The 19,994-nt window shown below is 29.7% G+C and overlaps 5 protein-coding genes across 6 annotated transcripts; 2 read left to right on the top strand and 3 right to left on the bottom strand.

Moving 5' to 3' along the window:
• The first annotated feature begins 348 nt into the window (after positions 1–348).
• Positions 349–3,836, top strand: LOC143345254 (leucine-rich repeat protein soc-2 homolog). The gene has a single exon (XM_076772178.1). It carries the CDS (start codon positions 530–532, stop codon positions 2,360–2,362), a length of 1,833 nt encoding a protein of 610 aa, XP_076628293.1. The 5' UTR covers positions 349–529; the 3' UTR covers positions 2,363–3,836.
• Positions 3,837–5,581: 1,745 nt separating this feature from the next.
• Positions 5,582–6,953, bottom strand: LOC143345255 (uncharacterized). The gene is made up of 4 exons (XM_076772179.1): positions 6,562–6,953; positions 6,073–6,416; positions 5,781–5,961; positions 5,582–5,710 (listed from the first exon to the last, which is right to left on the bottom strand). The coding sequence occupies exons 1-4, from the start codon at positions 6,721–6,723 to the stop codon at positions 5,618–5,620; spliced, it is 780 nt and encodes a 259-aa protein (XP_076628294.1). The 5' UTR covers positions 6,724–6,953; the 3' UTR covers positions 5,582–5,617.
• On the top strand, positions 6,954–8,797 carry LOC143345256 (uncharacterized). Its single transcript, XM_076772180.1, has 3 exons — positions 6,954–7,188; positions 7,349–7,498; positions 7,580–8,797. Exons 1-3 carry the CDS (start codon positions 7,154–7,156, stop codon positions 7,833–7,835), a joined length of 441 nt encoding a protein of 146 aa, XP_076628295.1. The 5' UTR covers positions 6,954–7,153; the 3' UTR covers positions 7,836–8,797.
• On the bottom strand, positions 8,562–12,787 carry Mcm2 (DNA replication licensing factor Mcm2). 2 transcript variants are annotated; one of them, XM_076772175.1, is made up of 15 exons: positions 12,515–12,787; positions 12,188–12,363; positions 11,951–12,114; positions 11,797–11,879; positions 11,547–11,729; positions 11,254–11,465; positions 10,986–11,178; positions 10,708–10,911; positions 10,222–10,453; positions 9,891–10,141; positions 9,666–9,830; positions 9,291–9,590; positions 9,035–9,217; positions 8,794–8,949; positions 8,562–8,719 (listed from the first exon to the last, which is right to left on the bottom strand). In XM_076772175.1, the coding sequence occupies exons 1-15, from the start codon at positions 12,515–12,517 to the stop codon at positions 8,591–8,593; spliced, it is 2,634 nt and encodes an 877-aa protein (XP_076628290.1). In that variant the 5' UTR covers positions 12,518–12,787; the 3' UTR covers positions 8,562–8,590. The 2 variants fall into 2 exon arrangements, with proteins under 2 accessions (XP_076628290.1, XP_076628291.1); XM_076772176.1 differs by having other exon boundaries at positions 12,638–12,734.
• A 675-nt stretch (positions 12,788–13,462) lies between these two features.
• Positions 13,463–19,645, bottom strand: Wapl (cohesin release factor wings apart-like). Its single transcript, XM_076772620.1, has 11 exons — positions 18,975–19,645; positions 16,865–18,597; positions 16,384–16,632; positions 16,048–16,296; positions 15,742–15,966; positions 15,435–15,657; positions 15,129–15,344; positions 14,875–15,054; positions 14,715–14,803; positions 14,501–14,602; positions 13,463–14,410 (listed from the first exon to the last, which is right to left on the bottom strand). The coding sequence occupies exons 1-11, from the start codon at positions 19,156–19,158 to the stop codon at positions 14,261–14,263; spliced, it is 3,600 nt and encodes a 1,199-aa protein (XP_076628735.1). The 5' UTR covers positions 19,159–19,645; the 3' UTR covers positions 13,463–14,260.
• Positions 19,646–19,994: the final 349 nt, after the last annotated feature.

The following is a 19,994-nucleotide window of genomic DNA, read 5'->3' as shown; positions in this document are numbered from 1 at the left end:
ATATAAAAGTAAACAAATGAAAAGCTTTCTTTTCTATTTTGATTAAAAATTTATTTTCAGTCATTGTACAATATTCTGATTTCTGTTTCGAGTCAAGTTCACGAACCTTCTTTTCAAAATGACATTTCAACATATGTTTTTTAGACAAGTGCTCCATCGATATCATTATTTTCAAGTACTGAAAGTATAAAATTAATATTTAATAATTCCCTATACATATTCACGAATCCCTAGAAATCTACCTATGGTTCCTTTTGAGAACCGTGGCGTGGACAACGTGGATTGGTTCGAGGGTTTGGCCGCTAGAGGCATTACTTTTTACAGTTAAAAAGTCTGGTTCAAGTTAGAGGACAGGTTCATCGACAATCTCTATAATCTACGCTTAGAGCAGCTTGGACCCCTTGACGTGCAGTCGATGACATCGATATGTCAATACGTATGAAATACGAAAACTGGTAGAAAGTGTACGATGTCGTAAAAGTACGCGATATACACGCAAATTAATCGTAGTTACGATAGCGATTAGGTTATGAAAAAGTCGAGCAAATACTGGACAGGTGTGGGTAACATTTCAACAGTGTGTTTGTCCGAGGTGAAGAGGGACCGTGAGGACCTCGAAGACAGCCTTCCGACCTTTTACATGAAGGAACAGGATATTCCTGAATATCTGGAAGGCTGTGGTTTAACCACCTGTACAGCCGGCGACATGCCTGAAGACGTAGACGTTTTACGAGATAATAAGGAACAGACAAAAGAGAAAAAATTATCGTCCGCGTCCATAGCGGGTCCTGATACGAAGAAAACAGTAACAGTCAAGCATCCCGAATCAAATAAGCCAAAACCCACTACGAAAAAGGGGAAACCGATACAAGCCGATTTAGACGTTTCCAAGGAATTCACGAGATGCAGAGAGGAGTGCGTGAAACGACTGGATTTAAGTAAATCCAGTATCACTAATCTGCCCAGCACTGTACGAGATTTGACGCATTTAGTTGAGTTTTATCTGTATGGTAACAAACTTGTAACTTTACCATCGGAAATAGGTTGCCTCGCAAATTTGGAAACATTGGCTTTGAGTGAAAATTCCCTTACCAGTTTACCAAATACATTAGAGAATTTAAAATCTTTGAGGGTACTTGACCTAAGGCATAACAAGTTAAGCGAAATACCCGATGTTGTTTACAAGTTGACAAGCCTCACAACTTTGTTCTTGCGTTTTAATCGTGTCAGATATGTGAGCGATAATATGCGCAACTTGACAAATTTAACCATGTTAAGCTTGAGGGAGAACAAGATCAAAGAACTTCCAGCTGGTATTGGCAAATTGGTTAATTTGATAACGTTTGACGTGTCTCATAATCATCTAGAGCATTTACCCGAAGAAATTGGAAATTGCATTCAATTGTCCACACTTGACTTGCAACACAATGAGCTTTTAGATATTCCAGACACAATTGGAAATTTAGTCTCATTAACAAGATTAGGACTTAGATACAACAGATTAACCAATATTCCAAAATCATTGGCAAATTGTAAATTAATGGATGAATTCAGCGTTGAAGGAAATCAAGTGTCCCAGTTGCCAGATGGACTACTTGCAAGTCTCTCTGACTTAACAACAATCACATTGTCCAGGAATGCATTTACTGCATATCCATCAGGGGGACCAGCCCAGTTTACCAATGTCCATTCTATAAATCTTGAACATAATAAGATAGATAAAATACCATATGGTATATTTTCTAGAGCAAAAAATCTAAGAAAATTAAATATGAAGGAAAATCAATTGACCGCTTTACCCTTGGATATCGGTACATGGATCAATATGGTTGAATTAAATTTGGGTACAAATCAACTTACAAAAATTCCAGATGATATTCAATGTCTTCAAAGTTTAGAAATCTTAATACTTTCTAACAATTTGTTAAAACGTATTCCTGCCAGCATAGCAAACTTACATAAACTGAGAGTTTTGGATCTTGAAGAAAATAAAATTGAAACTCTACCTAATGAAATTGGATTTCTACGAGACTTGCAAAAGTTAATTTTACAATCTAATCAGGTAACTTGTTTACCAAGAGCAATTGGTCATTTAACAAATTTGACATATTTAAGCGTAGGAGAAAATAATCTAAATTATTTACCTGTAGAAATTGGCACATTAGAAAATTTAGATTCATTATATGTAAATGATAATGCAAACTTACACAATTTGCCATTTGAATTGGCTCTGTGTACAAATCTCAGTATTATGTCAATTGAAAATTGCCCCCTTTCTAAAATCCCACCAGAAATAGTCGCAGGAGGCCCTTCTTTAGTGATTCAGTTTTTAAAAATGCAAGGACCTTACCGATCCATGTAACAAAATTAGGAAGTTGTCTCTTGTATGACTTAGGTGTTGATTCTTAATACGAGTGATACAGAAACAAATGATATTTGATACAAATATTTATTAACTTAAATTCTCACCATAATGATCTCACATCGATAAAAATTATATGAATATTATCAATATATATAGAGATGAAAATGTGCATATATTTATATTCTCATAAAATGAATAACATATGTTTGCAATACATCGTCAATGTCAAAGAAGAAACATATATTATACATAGATATACAATGAAATTGGTGCTGAATTGGAAATATGCACAATGAGTAAACTACAAAAAAAATGGAATCGTAACAAAATATTTTAGATACAGTCGAAACATAAACCATACTGACATTTTATTATATATATATATAATATATGTAGTTTACAACACTTTATTCGTTTTCTTTTCTTGTATATTATTTAATTATATAATAAAATGTAAGAATAACTAGTGTAATATATTTTAATTTGCATGTCATGTACTTTATTACTATTTTGTGTTGCAGTACGCATTATAATTATCTTGTAATTTCAAAAATTACTGCTTAGCGTTTAAAAATGCCATAACAGATACATTGAATTTACAGTTTTGTTATACACAGATACCTGAGAATACTATCCTTAGATATGTAATTATTATTTTAAAACCTATTAAGTGTAAAGGAATGAGATAGCATTATTCAGTTAAAGAAAGTATCAAGTTAAGAATCGGCATCAATAAATTTACTTTTTAGTTATTGCTATTCATTGCCATATAAATAAAATAATTTGCTGACATACAATAATAAGTTGATACTCTATTATAGCATAAAGCTTGTGTGTTGTTAGTTTCTTCTAACATGTAACATGTCATCTTATCAATTATAAAAAGAGTTTCATATATAAAAATTTTTAGAAAAAGTTGCTCTTCCAAGATACTAAAGATATCTTACTTATATAATTTAGCAAACTGTAATGAATGACATATTATTTTTTTATTTCTAAGACTAAGTGTAAACAATTTTATATTTAAGCATCCCAAAAATGATTAAAATAATACATGTATCATGAAATATACATAATTTTAATAGTAATTTTTACTTTTGCATCTGTTATGTAAGTTGCAATAATCAGTGGCAATTATAACACGCATCTAAATGTATACTTCTATAAAACAGTGGAGATTCAATGGCACATGTGTTCTTTTAATTGATTAGTAAATTTTAAGTCTAACAATTAGTGCAATTAAAATTTTTAATTAAATCATTAATGTGCTCTCATCGGATGAAAGAGCTGCCAAACATAAGCATACAATTATCTAGTATTAGCATCATATTGACAAGATTATCTTTTGCTAAGTTCCATAAATGGTAGTTTCTGGTGTAATTAAAATAATCTTTTTTATTATCAATAAATTTTTGTATTCATTATGCACAAATAAATAATGTCAATATCAATAATAAATAATTATAATACAGCTTATGTTTATATGTCAGAAGTCATTTTTTATGATCAATTATGCATAGCTTCAAGTATGTGTATGCAGATTTTGTATCAGACTTATTGTTATAATATTTCATCGATGTGTTTTATTTATAGCCAAGGACATATTGATTTCTTAAACATATTATACAATTTTACAAACATAGAACTAATCAAATGATGTTTGTAGGCTATTATTTTTATTTACAACATAGCCACTCAATGATAAATATTTGTTTTATTACACTTTCTATTTATTATGCAATTGCTGTGTAATTCAAATTTTAGGAGTTAACACTATTTTACTTTCATTAATTGTAACACTAAATAACATTACATTAATGTTTTGTACATTTTACAAATTTACAAACAAACATCTTTTATCTTTTAATTAGTATTATTTCTATGCACTGGACACACTGTATCTATTACAATTAACATAGATCATTAATATTAAAATATTTAGTGTTCGAGTATAAGTTAATTACACTAGTGTCTATGGATTCTTCACATTATTACACTTTATCATAAAAAATGAAAAGTTTGTTACTATCGAATGTATGTTAAAATTTTAAAATATAAAATGGAACTTAGCAAACTCTTAAGTATTTAATCAGAGAAACTATATCTATTCTATAATTACTCACTGATGTATGTAAATGTATAATTTGTTATGTGTCTTTACTTGCAGTTTTTCTACGTTAGTTATGTTCCTACAATCGTACTATCATGTAATGTATTTACATTAAACTTTGTCTTTTACATTTCTACAATTTGTCCATGAAATAATAAAGATCGATAATAACGTTACACAAATAATGCTTCGCTTGATTTTGTGTTGAATTTCTTGTCTAAGTTATGTAATAAATTCCATGTACAAAATCAAAACATAAATTTTACACAAGTCTACAAGGTATCCCATTAGAACCAGAAAATTGAAAAGAATAACTGGAACAAACTTTTTATTATATTATATACATACTGTGGAATCATTCGAATAATATCCAAAATACTTTTTCGTATCATTGAAAATAAAAAACGCAATAGGATGTTCTGTTTCTGACAGGACATTATATACAATAGTAGAAGTTATTAAAAATTACAACTATGTTAATTTTTAGAATTTATGTAATAATATTTGTATTTGTGTTTCTTATTTGTAGTATCTAAAATTTGTTGCAATATTTATCTTCATTACTAAAAATATATGTACAAAATGTTGCAACTAAGGTAACATTTTAATTCTTTCATCAACAGTATATATATATATATATATGTATGTTTAATATGTTTTAAGGTATTAAGTAAGTTTTGGAATGTATGCAAGAGTTGCCAAAAGGAAAGCTACGATACAAATTGTTGTGATAAACTGTACAACAGTTGTAAAATACATAAGTAATATATTATAATATGTTTGAAAGATAACTACATTTATATTAAAAAAAAAGAATAACTATTCTCAAAGTATAATCTTGTTGAATAGTTTACCAAGCGCGATATATATATATATATATATAATTTCAAAATCATAATATTAATGTAATTCAATGTATATGACTAATTATATAGGGTACTGTATATTTCTAAATATATAAATATGCTATAAACATGTTTTGATTTCAACACTATACTTTATTACAATTTAATATCAAAGTAAATTTAGTAAATACTTTGTTACATAACAGTTTGTTATACTTTATTAAAAATATAATTACATAATATTATATCTACATACATAGGGAAATGATCTTTGGCAATATTTTTCATGTTTTCTACTCAATTCCCTGGAGTTTGTTGAAATTTGAGAGAAATGAGACTTTGTTTTTTCATGACAAATTTCCCAAATTGTATATTGTTTACATTGCAACACTGGAATTTAAAATATATACAATATAATACTTATTCTTTGAATCAAATTCATTTAAAAAGTATTACATACTGTTTTAGGTCTTTCGGTTATTGTGTTTAAAGATGTAACTTTTTTTTCAATTAATACACCAGAATGAAAACAAGATTTTTTGATGAATTTTTTAGCATTTCTAAATCCTCCAGTAATACGTGAGTGTTGATGTATAGGTACATTACAAATATTTTGTGAATTTTTTGAAGTATTTATTAATCTAAAATTTATATATACAATATAAATTATTTTGATTAAAGGCGATACACACTATGTGCCAAATGAACTAGCAGTCTATTGTTTTTTTAAATTTATAACATAATAACGATACCTGATAAGGTTTAATATTTTTTCTGAAAATGATTTTAAATTATCTAAAATAAATGTAGCATTTTTTATATCGTGTAAAATATCTTGATTGCGAATGGACGTTATTTCATTATTTATACTATCAATTTCATTTTCCAATTCTACAAGTACAATTTCTTTGTGTACGTCAATATTTTTTGTAAAATTATATATGGCTGTATTATATTTACAATCATGTGATGTAATTGTTTCCTTCATATTAGGATAATAATTGAAAACATCGTTAAAATTATGTACCGAAGAAAAATTCCATATTTCATTACAAAATTGATCTTCTATAGCCCAAACGTTATAATTTACATTATCCTGTAAATATAAAGTTATGTATTTTGTATATTTTTACTAATGATCATTCGGCAATGACAAATTCATAAAAATATTGTACGTAAATGCTATATTTGATACTTGAACTCTTTGATAGTCGATACTTTTTAATTTATTAAATATTTACCAATTTCATGTATTCATCTCTTAGTACTATTTTTTTTCGCCGAAGTATATCATAATTTAAATTCAAAACATTTTTAATAACTTTTAATTCTATATTTTTATTAATATATTTTGTTAAATGTAAATCAGACAATCGACTTTTCTCACGATTCAAAGAGGTCATAACTTTTTAATATTCACGAAATCTATACATAACAATAATCAATCAAATATCCTTTTTTTTTTCGATTGCAATTATGGCTTTTGGTACATATAATATACAAAACGGTTTAAAGTTTAATTTATATGCTAGAATAACAATATTAATAATTTAGCTACATCTAAATAGAACGAAATTCATATTCTTTTTTTATGTTTTGTAGTAACAAATATGGCACCTGATTGGTGACTTGTATTGAAACGTATTTAACTGCCCTACCTATATCTCTTAAAAGCAATTGCATTTATGCATGGCGCATCGAAGCTTAGTAGCGTTGAAAATTAACCTATTTTCGCATGTAAACAAACTGTATATAAAAGTTTTTTGTTTTTAAATATACGTTGTCGATGAATATGATATAGAGTTCTAAAATATTCATGATTATAAATACAAGATGAGCTCAAATGGTTTGAAAGTGTTAAAAAAGAAGTTAGTATATTATTTAAATACGTTTCTCGTAATTTATGCGTATATCAAACATATTGTTTATAATTTTTTTTCAATATTTATATCTAAAGAATGAGAAGTACATTATAATGTACATTGATTATTGATATTTTAATTGTTCTGAATCGTGTGATATCTTTAGCAATCCATATCCACAAGGGATGCGATGTCAGAAATGCCTTGAACTGGGACATTGGAGTTACGAATGTAAGGGCAAAAGAAAATATGTACATAGATATTCACGCACATCACAACTGAAGAAAGCTTTGAAAAACCAAAAAGATTCTACCGTGTAAGTTTGTAAAAAAATAATTGCCTGTGTAAACTTTAGCCTCTAATTTACCATAATTTAAACAGAAATAAATCTTTACAGCGATGAACAAAAGAAAGAAGTCAAAAAGAGTCTTTTGCAGAAAAAAATAAAGAGAAGAAAGAAGAGAAAGAAGAAAGACTCTAGTAGCTCCAGTGATTCTAGCGTTGAAAGCAGTAGTTCTAGTAGCAGTAATGACAGCAGCAGTAGTAGCTCATCTTCGGACAGTGAATCAGACTCTAGTGACAGTGTTTCCAGTAGTAGTAGCAGTAGTAGTAACACTAGTAATAGTACTAGTAATAATTCTAACGATAAATAATACTTACGATACGTTTAAACATCATATTCTTCTGACTATTTTAAGTATTTTTTTTTAATTGGTAAAATAATAATTTTATATTTTTACAGATATTGAATCTAAGAAAATTTAGATCAGAAACAAAAATTTATAATAGATACATTAATTTTATAAATATTTATGAAATAGTTACTGATTTCCATGCTATAAATATATGTATAATAGCTATATTTGTACATAATTCGGATAGTTAACCGTTTGTAGACTAAAGCTGGAATATTTCTGACACAATAAAGGAAATATCTTAGCTTTGGGCAATAAAGGGTTAAGGTACTTATATGTAAAATATATTTAAAGTAATAATTTGTATGATGCATCTTTTAATTTTAATTATATTATGATAGTAGATACTGTTTGAGGCTTCTGGGTGTAAGTTGTGTCCTTTGAGGAAAGTATTTCGATGTTTCAACAGTATTACGGATAGTTTCTTTGACGGTCAAATGATATACTAATATATTTGACCCCTGAAAAAGCTTCCTGTAATGCTGGCAAAATGTTAGAACACTTTTTGTCACTTCATCTGTCAGAAACCCAAGACATGAAAACCTCAAATATTGTATTATAATACCAATACATTCTACATGTATTGACTTACTTGGAATTGAAAGGTGTAATGATTTTGTACCCAAAAATTTATTCATAAAATATGATTTATTATAAAATCAAAACTATAGAAATAATAGATATATTTGTATTGTATTATTTTTAATGTTTCATTAGTCATCGATAGTTTCAGGAATTGTTTGTATTATGACTTTCCTCTTTGAATCATAAACAAAGTTGTTTGTTTTAAAAATGTCGCTTTCATAAAATGGATGAAGATTGTATATATCGATTTGTTTAGCCTGGAAAAAAGAAATTGTAGTAAACTAATGTTTATAGATTTGTACCAGAGGATTTAAAATAAAACTATCGATACCCGATCTAGTAGATCTTTTTCGGAGATTTCGATCGTTGTAACGCGACTTCCATGTAAAGCTTTTTGGAATGCTAAAGTATCTAATGTAACTTGTCTAAGTATGTAATACAAAAGTTCATTATGATCTTTTTTATATGATAGATATTTCTGGAATGTCTACAAATAATAATAAGATATTATGTTATTGGAATTTTCATAAAATTACTGCAGATATATTTGCAACCTAAATTAGAATATTTACCTGGCGCATGCTTTTCATTACTGAGTATTTTTGTGTTTCAACAAAACTATCGAGCATCATTCTTATGGCAAGATTAATATCACTTTCTTGAACATGGTCACGAAGATGAATTTTAGCACTTGCTTCAGCCATACGTATAATACTTTCTATATGTCGTACAGTAATTGGTAAACTTCCAGTGGCCTACTCATTGTTAAAATAAGAATTGTATTACTATAACAATAACAAAGTTTATAGTTTGCATATTTTAACTCACCAAACTTTCTTGCCTTAACTGACTGTATAACTTTGCAACTTTATCTTGATCAATATTCGTTAATTTAGGATGAACATTTTGCCTTGCATAAACTATATATTTCTTTAAAAGGTCTTGTGGAATAGATATATCGTGAGTATCATCTTCTGTAGGCATTGCTTTTTCTGCACTTGTTGGATGATGTCTAATGTGAGAGTTCACAACAAATTTAGATAAATGTCGATCTTGCATAGGATCTATTTCATCTTTTACTACGCAAAGAATATCAAAACGAGACAAAATTGGTTCTGATAAATCTACCTGAATAGAAAAATTTTTATATGAATATTATTTATTTTAGTTTTTTATTGATAATAATTATGTGTAATTTCTTACATTTTCTGAAAATGTCATACTAGCATCATATCTTCCTCCAATGGGATTAGATGCAGCTATCACTGAACATCTAGCATGAAGCGATGTTACAATTCCTACTTTTGAAATAGAAATACTTTGTTGTTCCATGGCTTCATGAATGGATGTTCTATCTTGATCATTCATCTGGAAAGACAATAATAATCACATTCCGTTACAAACATTTAATAGAGAAAATATATTTACTTTATCAAACTCATCAATAAGGCAGATTCCATGATCAGCAAGTACTAAAGCACCAGCTTCCAATGTCCATTCTCGAGTTGCTACAGATCTTCGTACAAAAGCAGTTAATCCAACAGCCGAAGCTCCTTGACCTGTAGTAAATACCGTTCTTGGTGCAACTTTTTCAACGTACTTTAAAAACTGAGATTTAGCTGTTCCTGGATCTCCACATATTAATACATTAATGTCTCCTCTTACTTTGTGTTTCTTACCTGGATATTTAATCGTAAAATCTCTGTCATATTGTATTATTGAAAGAATACGCGACGAAAGTATTAGAAAATTTAAATACCAGGATTTTTCGATTCACCACCAAACATTGCTAATGCTAATGCTCTTTTTGTATATTCATGTCCATAGATCGAAGGTGCAATACTTGCGACAATGCGATCAATAATTTGATGATCTTTACTCAAAGTAATAATACTGGAGATATCTTCCTCGGTTAAGGATTCAACAATTTCTTTTGAACCTTTCACTTGCAGATGATTAGCTAGGAGAACCGTTGCAAACACTGGGAAGCCCTAATTCGTGAAATAAATAACAATTAATCAATGTAAAGTAGAGATATTCGAGGTTCACATGTGCTCTTGAAAAAGTGTCCTGACGTTTCACTAGTATTCCAGATAGTATAATCAGTGTATTATTTGGTTGATCCTTTAGTGAAATTTGAAAACGTTTTTACAAAACAAAAAAAGACAGTTTCTACAGAAAAGCTTCAAGCAACAACAATTACAATATGTAGTTTTAAAATAATTGTAAATGGATATATGTTTACTTGTTCTGTATTTAAAGAACCATCATAGTTATTCGTATAAATTGCAGTAACATCTACTTCATCTCCAGGTTTACAGCGATCACAAAGATCTGACAGAAGAATACATTCTTTGCTTCGAGGTACTCTACCTGCAGGAATTTTACCTGGTGATTCTTGGATTGTAATCTTTTGATAATTTCTATATATTGTTTGTTCCATATTTATCTATAATCAGTTTTAATATAATTGTAATATACATACTTTTATGTATAGATAAAATGGTTTTAATTAAGCTTTACCATAAAAGGTCCAATACTTTGACATTCAGGACACGATCCAGGCTTAACTTCGGTACTTTGATTTTGTACAAAAGGTCCAAGTACATGTCCACATTTCATACAATCATATTTTACAACAGATAATTGTGGTAGTACTCCTGTTGTTGCAGTAACAACTCCCAAAGTTCGTACTAATTGATTTAAATGTAACTTCCTAACATTTATTATAAATTGTATCATTGATCCATTCAATATCAACTGTTCTATTTAATCTATAGCAATGTTTTACCTAAACGTTCGTATTTCTTCTATTAAAGGTAGCTCCGATATTCTGACATGAATTTCAGTTGTAACTCTTTCATAACTGGGGAAAATTGTTAACACTAGCTCTTTTGCCACTCCATCAAATATCTCTAACATTTGAAACGGTGCTTCTGGCAAAAAGTAAGCTAGAACGTGCTCTTTACTAGCAAGAATAGGAAATTCGACAACAAAGCTAGACTGTTAAAAAATAGAAATAAGTTTCTTTCGAATCTAAATGTTACTATTGTAAATAATAATCGATAGCAAGAAATATATTACTTGGTTACTCTGACACATATGACGAATTCGTTCTTTGTACATGTATTGTCCATTTGAATTGGTATGTGTACGTAAAAAGCTTTTAAAACGGTTTGAAATTTCTGTTCGAGGTCCTAACATAGCTACCCATTCTTTAACCGAATGACCTTTCATATCTTCTAAATTTTCAATAGATTCAACCATCTAAAATGAAATAATAAATACTATTATATATTAAATGATAAAACAAGAATCAGAAATCAATACTCACCTCTGTATCTTCAATTTCACCTGTTGCAGCTTTTTCAGCCATGCGTCTTGTACGGGCTTGTGTTTCTTCTTTGTCACTTTCATCTTAAATGTGTAAAGATATATACTATAGTATATTTTAAAAAACATTAATCTCATTAAAGGAAAGACCTTACCATAAAGTAAATATCTATCATCTCTAATAATGCCTGCTGATCTATCTCTTTCCCGCATGGTAGCTTCGGCAGCTGCACGTTCTCCTTGAGACATTTCTGAGTATTGTTCATCGTCAACCACATCAGGATCATATCTGTCTAATCCTGGCATAGGACGATAATCACTAGAAGATTACAATAACATTAGCACTAAATACACTTAATGTCCTTATAGTTTAATAGCATCAAAAGTTTTACTCCTCCATATTATCGCCAAATAACTCTTCTCCTTCTCCTTCATCTTCTTCTTGATTAACATCATTATCATTACCAAGTAAATCAGATTCATCTTCGAATGGTTCATCTATATCTGGAGCAGGAGATGTCATTGCCTCTGTATGTCTATCAGAGCGTACTGGAGAACTACTAGCATCCTAAAGAATATGTAAAATAACGTAAAAATACGAAAACTTATAAAAAGATTGAAAGAAACAAAGAAATTAAATTTTAATATGATATATCACAATATTTTTATTACATTTCAATGTTATAGATAGTTTTGTACTTTTACATTTAAAATCTTACCATTGTATTTGTTTTAGGAGAAATTTTATAAAAGAAAATGTAAATAAATCAAATACCAACAAATATACGTAAACAGACTTATGAATGCAGGAAAATATTTTTTTATTTATTCTCCACCTAAACCAAAAAAGAAATTGGCGCGAACTTGTCTTATACTTCGTTCAATGAAACGAAGCACTAGTGGAAATAAAACGTGATTTCGACAGAATCTTATTGGTTGTAATAATTTTCATCAACGTAACAAATATCACCAGCAATAGGAACGTGTTGTAAATATTAGGACCTTTAAAATGAATTTTACTATTATATATGTATATAGTAAAACTGCCAACTCTAATACTAACCCAGACCTAAACGAGAAATAGTAAAACCGCGAGAGTCTGATTTTGTATTTAATAGAAGGAGTACGCAGTATTTATGCGTCTCTGTCTATCCAGTGCAAAATTGGGGCTTTCGCAGTTTTACTGCGTCTTGCTTAGCATGGTTCGTACTAGAAACAACTGCGATAATATTCGTCACTTCGGTTCTATTTCAATTATATGATTTTGTTTATCACATGTACATTTCTCATTTTTCTGGCAAAGTATTTGGTCTCTTTGTAACACCACAATGAGGTGCCTCAAATTTAAATACGTCGAGAGGATGATGGAGGAAAATTTGAATTTTACATCAGGTTTCTTTTCGTACTTCTGTTATTTATAATTCTATTAATGCCACTGTCTAAATGTAATCATTATACTTATAAAATGTATACATTTACACACCGCGATAGATTCTTTGAAATTAGTCACAGATGCTAATACGTTTTTGAAACATTTCTCAACTATTAAATTTAAAATAAGGAACCTACATAGGAAGGAAAAGAAATTAAAATTAATATTTAATACAGAATAAAATTATATTTTATACTGTCTAATACATGACGTATTTGATTTTTATTTAAAAAATGTTTTATTTTACAGATTTGTAGTTTCAAAGCTAGTTTATTGCATATACATAACAATGTAATATATCTCTTATTCATTCCCTTATTTTGTCAGACAAAATACACGATTAAAGGTTTTGAAAACTTGTGCCTGTCAATGGGATCTAATAACTTGAAACTGTGAATTTAAGATACAATTATAATTTATAAATTTACATTTACAAGGCTTATAGTATAATTTTAATATTAAAATAAACTTAGATAATAATGCTATTTCAAATTTTAATGAGTTATGGTAAACCCTAACGCCGCGAATCACTCAACATAACTTACAATGTAGATAATTTAAAATTTTCAAGTAATTATAAAATTTCAAATTTATGCATTATTATACAGCAAACAAATTATGATCTGACAAGAAGTTTACATCTTGTCACTCTTCTTGACAGTTAGAAATATTAAAAAATCGATTGGCGAATCAATTAATCAATAATAATACATACACGCCAGCAGAAAACTTAAATGAGCCATATGCGTAATTACAAGGCGTATTTTTTATGGTATTAGTTTCTGCAGAATTAATTAACAACTTATACTTAATATCTAACTTGTTACTGCTAACGGGGAAATAAATCAATTTAATGAAAGGTACAGCAATAAATTATGTAAGTGAATAAATATATATCAAAATATATGGTCAATATGAAACACGTCCATTCATACTGCGATAGAAAGAATTTCCTTCGTTGGAGACATATAACTTTGGCTCTCTTTGCATGCCAGGGTAATAAAAAATGTCAAATGCGTGTATGAGATATCAATCAAGACGAAGATAAATCGAGCATTATGTTTGGATCTTCTAACACCGGTAATGGTAGTTCATTTTTTTCTTCTTCAATTCTGGCATCTGACATCTTTAGGAACTTAATCACCTTTTCAGTAGCGGCAATTCCACAGCTACTTACTTCATTCTGCAAAAAATTAATTATTTTTATATTCAGAAATAATTAAATATCCTGATAATTGATAAGGCTTGACAAAAATTATTAAAAAATAATTACCGATGCCGTTAAATTCATAAAATTGAAAAATTTCTGAAGTACAGACACCATAGTAGTAAAGTTGTTATCTGGAAGTCTACTACGTACCAACGATTCATAATCCTAGAAATACATATAAATTATTTGGTATTTGATTTTGATGCATCATATTTGTAATACATCTATATCGCTCTACTTGTATTCCTTTTATGCTGAATAGTTTAAAGTTTATTACCTTATTATCCATTATTAAGTAACCAAGTAAAAGCACTACGTATGCTCCTATTAAAGTATGTTCCATATGACGTCCCGCCTTTTGCAATACTGAAAAAAAAATAGTTTATGAATTACGTTTTATAAAATTTTAATTGATACAAAACTAAAATTATACAAACATTTTGTAACAGTTTCTTCAATAAATTCTTCTTGAGATTTAGTTGTTGTCGATACAGTTTCCGTTTGTTCAGAATCTTTTTTACCATCTAAAATAGCATCCGTTTTTTGCTCCTCAGCACGAGCTAATTCTTCTTGTTTGTAGAAAAGATCAATTAAAGATTCTACTCCGCTCTCCTCAGCTATATTACAGAAATGGTGAAATAAGTACAATTAAATTTTTGTCATTGTGAAAAAAAATCTATAATGTATTTACCGTCAAAAATATTTTCTGTCGATGGTGGAGCTTTAGATTCGATAAGAAGTTGTTTATTATCGTCACATTGCTCTACTAAATTTATCAGTAGAATCAAAGCCAACATCATCATATCAAAACGCTTTTCTTCGGGAAGTGATTCGGGCACGCGTAACAAAAGATATAAACTGCAATCTAAGACACCTGGTTGTGTACCTACTGATTTACTTCCAAAAGCTAAAATAGGTATAAAACATGTTGTTATTTAGTATAATGACCGCACTTTAATGAACAATTTGATGAAGATACCCCATAATAAAATCTTACATTGTCTATTGAATCGATGTGTAAGATTAATGAGAACTTTAATAATAGCAAATAGACACTCTCTGATAACAGCACCAGTGGAAGTTTTATCACTTGGATCTATAGTTGGATAAATAGGAATTTCTTGTCCACAAAGATAATACAAGTTTGCTAAAGTGCTGACTAAAACTCCGTTCTCATATTTTAACAAATATACCTGATTTTCTTCATTCATGTGGGTAACCTGAAAGAATATGAAATTTTAATAATATATTTTATTATAGATATTATGTATCTGTATTATTGGATACAAATAAGTATAACCCACATTTTCTAATACACGTAGACATCTATCAACTTTACGTAATTTGTCTAATAATGGATCTGACCAACCAGATCTTGTAATATCCTGAGCATTAATATGACGGTGACAATCTCTGATTGTTTTTATAATGTGTTCTAAACCTCCCAATTCTCTGAGTTCTTCTTTGAACCATTCACCAGCACGTTTCGATGTAAGACTAAGAAGCGTCTCCATAGCAAGTTGACCAACCTAATTAAAAATAATTTATTATTGGTCACATTCATTGTTCATATCGTTGCCACTTTATGAAATTATGTACGAAATACTTACAGTTATATTATCAAGATTTAAATGTTTTGCATGTCCTTGAGCTTGAATGTCAGCACATAATTGACGTACTTTTTCTTTATTTTTTAACAGTTCTGCCCGACTAAGGCCACAATCATCAAGTGCATCTTTATGGCTGGCATCAGATTCTAACAAACTTAACATTAATTCCAAGCAATCACGGTCTAAATCCATAGCTAAACGATCCTGACTTAACACAAACATTACTGTTGCTGTACATAAAGCAAGACTCTGAAAGAAAGTATACAATTTTTCAGATTTTAAACATACAATAGAAAACTTATACGCAATATATTTATAAAAAATAAAATTCTATACCTGATCCTTAGTGGCATCATGAAGTGCTTTGAAAAACTTAGCAACAGTTCCATGAGCACGCACATGCATGCGAAATGCAGGTGCCATACATTTGCTTGCTAATCGTATAGCTGAAAGGCATCGAGTAGCATTCGGATTGTTTTCTCTTAAAGTGTCTAATATATATTCAACGTCATCGTTAAATTCTTGAAATTCTCCACTTTCTTGAATTTGATGAGCTTTTTTCACATTTTTTACTACGGTATAGAACTATAAAATAAATATTATTTGATATCATACTGTAAATAATTATACAATTTTATGTATATCGCTTTTAGTTTTTTATACACGCAATGGAAACAAGATGCTAAAATAATTTCCTACAACATACTAAACTAATTATTAAAAGATCGATATAATATTAACTTTTTGTTACCATGGTGTATAAAAAATTATGAGTGCTACTATAGAATATGATAGTTTAGTGTTCTAATATACATACTCCTTTAACTTTCTTGCCACAACGAATACTTGTTATAGCATCCGATTCATCTTCAAAACCAGTATCAGCTTCAGGGTATATTACAACTCTTGTTAGTTGCGAAGAATCAAATTCTTCTTCGTATGCTACAGGACCTGTACCACTATGGGACCCTGAAGCAATGGTTGGTGTAGTATTTCCAGTATTAGGAGCATCTGTGGTGCTAGATTCTTTATCACTGTCGCACCACTTATGCTTGTACAATGCCCGTCTTTTATTTCCATTTGTTGCACCCGTCGAACGACTCTTAAAAATACTACCCTTTTTAGTAACAGGTTTCTGAATAGTTGCAGATGGAACATTTGCTGGCTGTGATTCAGAGACTGTACTTGTTACATGTAATGCTATATCACTTTCGACATTGCAACTGACACCTTCACTATCGTCACTACCAGAGAACCAATCTTGATCAACTAAGATCTTAGCTGTAGCCATATCAGTGTCATTTGTACGAACTGGTTGTTCTATTTCTGCTTCTGTTTCAAGATCAGGTTCAGGTTCAGGTTCATGCTCGGGTACAAGTTCAGGTTTAAGTTCAGGTTCTGGTTCTAATTCTGGTTCTAGGTCTGATCCTAATTTTGGTTCTAGTTCCGATTCTAGTCCTGGTTCTAGTTCTGGTTCTGGTTCAATTTCTGGTTCTGGTTGTGAAGTAGATCTAGAAATTACTTCATTCGTTGGAATATCTATTGAACAATGTTGAACCTCGTCTGGCACAACTTCTGTATTTTCTTCAGTTTCTGGTGCATTTATTATCATTGGTCTTGTCTGCATAGGATCAGAATCACTTGATAATATATCAATTAGTTCTTGAGTTGTAGTTGGCAGTGGTTGATCACGCCCAATTAATGGTTCAATTGCTGGCTTGCAGGTATATGTTGAACCACAATCAGTCTTAACAATATCATAATGGGATATTAATGTGTTATTAGAGTCAGTAACAGATTTTCTAAGGGTTAAAGAAAGACCAGAACCATGCGAATTAGGAGTTATTGGTGTTGTAGATACAACAGAAGTTGTTGGTAAATCTAAATGCAGATTTTTTGCTCGACTGCGAGTAGTTCTTCTCATTTCTGAATTTTCTAAAGGTATTGACACAGTAGAAATAATAGGCTGGTGGGAACGAATTGTTTTCTGATCAGGTTTTGATGCATCTGTACTGAAATTCTTACGCTCAATATCTACTTTTGTAGGGCTAATAAGTGGTGTTGAAATTCTATATGTTTCAGGTTCAGGATCTTGGCTGTTTTGCACATTTCCACAAACTAACCGTGCTGTACCTTTGCATATTCTTAATACAATAGGAGGTTTTGCTTCTTCTCTAGTGGGAGCATCATCTGTTGTTCCATCTAAAGCTTCTACTACTTTTTTAGCTGAAACACTTGATACTTTTGGTAAAGATTGTTTTGGTGGTGGTTGTGGGGCGTTTTTTTGAGCACGTGCTCTACCATAATGCGAATCAGGTACTTGTCTATATATTGCCACATCCTGACGAGATTCTTCTATTGCAGGGGGTACGTTTCTACTTTTAAAAAATTTCTTAGGCTTAACGACCGGAGTCGCAACATCTGATTTATTGTCAGGATCAGTTTCAAATGAAAATGGATCTTTTCCAGAATTTACACGAGCATTCTGATTTCCATAATCAAGTTTTATTCTTTTTGCACCAAATGTGTTATGAATATCATCTCTTCTTCCTATAAACGAAATAACATTATTATGATTTATTGCAACATAACAAAATATAATATAGACTTTCCAAAAGAAAAGTAACAATCGGACCAAGTTCTTTTATTAAATTGTTACTGAAGTTGTCGCTTGTTAATAAACTAAAAACTCTGTACATTGAGAGAAATACTTCTAAAAGCAGAATCTTCCAAGTACGATATACGCAATAAATTAAAAATATTTACACTAATAATAAGATTTTATCAGTAAATATTGAATGCACAATTATTTAATATTTGTTAATTAAAAATGCATGCATATACATATACATTATACGCATATATATGGGTATATCTTATATGATACAACAAAGTATACAATTTCCATTGATAAAAAAGATGCGTACCATTGATATTCGTACTCCTGATAGATGTGAATGATGTTATACCCCATTTTCCAACAGTGCCTGCTGATTTAGCAGCAGAAGGACGATTGCTATTTTCTCTAAAAAGCTTATCAAATTGAATACTCCCAGGCGTCACACTGCTGACCTTACGGCTGTAAGATTTTGTGTAACTACGGGACGTCATGTTGTATTCTTCAATATTTCAAAAATGTCCCACATCTCAAAAGTCACAAATAAGCATAGCTTTCTTCATTTTTCAAAACTCATGAAGTAAATTGCAAATAAGTATTGACGGTTTGCACGCTTGTGATAAAGTGTTATAAAAGGAAAAAAGCTTCAATGCATCGGAACGCTGTTCTCGACGATAATTGAAAATCCGTAAAAGAAAATCAAAAAGTAATATCTTCGGAACATATGAAAGAAACAAACGCCATGTTTCATTCGCTATTTACCCCGATGCACAAATTTACGAAACTGCAACTTCAAATGCAATTCATATTCGAAAACATTGTCCTCATACTCATTATCTTCAATTCTGTATTCACACTTATTCTTAAGTATTATAATTCTTATATATCTGCATAAGTACAACTAAAAATATTAGTCATAACATGATCTTGAGCCATCTGTCGATGTTTTTCGTTTCAAGATTTAGATACATACCATACACAAAAAAACGAGTAATACAATACACAAGATTGTAATACTTGTCCTCCTACCCAGTAGGTAGAGCCAAAGAGTTAAGTTTCCTACCTCCTAACTACGTTACCGATAGAAACTCATCCAATCAAGATCTATTTTATATAATAAATAAATTACTTATCTTTTACCTAGATTTCTAGTCTGTTAATTTTTGCGTTTTATAAAAATATCAGACTGTTTATATCTAGAAATATTTATGATTCTTTTCTTCATATATTTTATTTCGAAACACGTAACTCTGTTATAACGAAATATTTTCATAAATAATTTTTACCTATAAATGTTAATTTTCGCAAAATAAAATTTATACAAATTACT

The sequence above is a fragment of the Colletes latitarsis genome, chromosome 9 (genome assembly GCF_051014445.1).
Source record: "Colletes latitarsis isolate SP2378_abdomen chromosome 9, iyColLati1, whole genome shotgun sequence".
In the NCBI taxonomy this organism is placed as follows: domain Eukaryota; kingdom Metazoa; phylum Arthropoda; class Insecta; order Hymenoptera; family Colletidae; genus Colletes; species Colletes latitarsis.
This window is presented reverse-complemented; position numbering and strand designations above follow the sequence as displayed.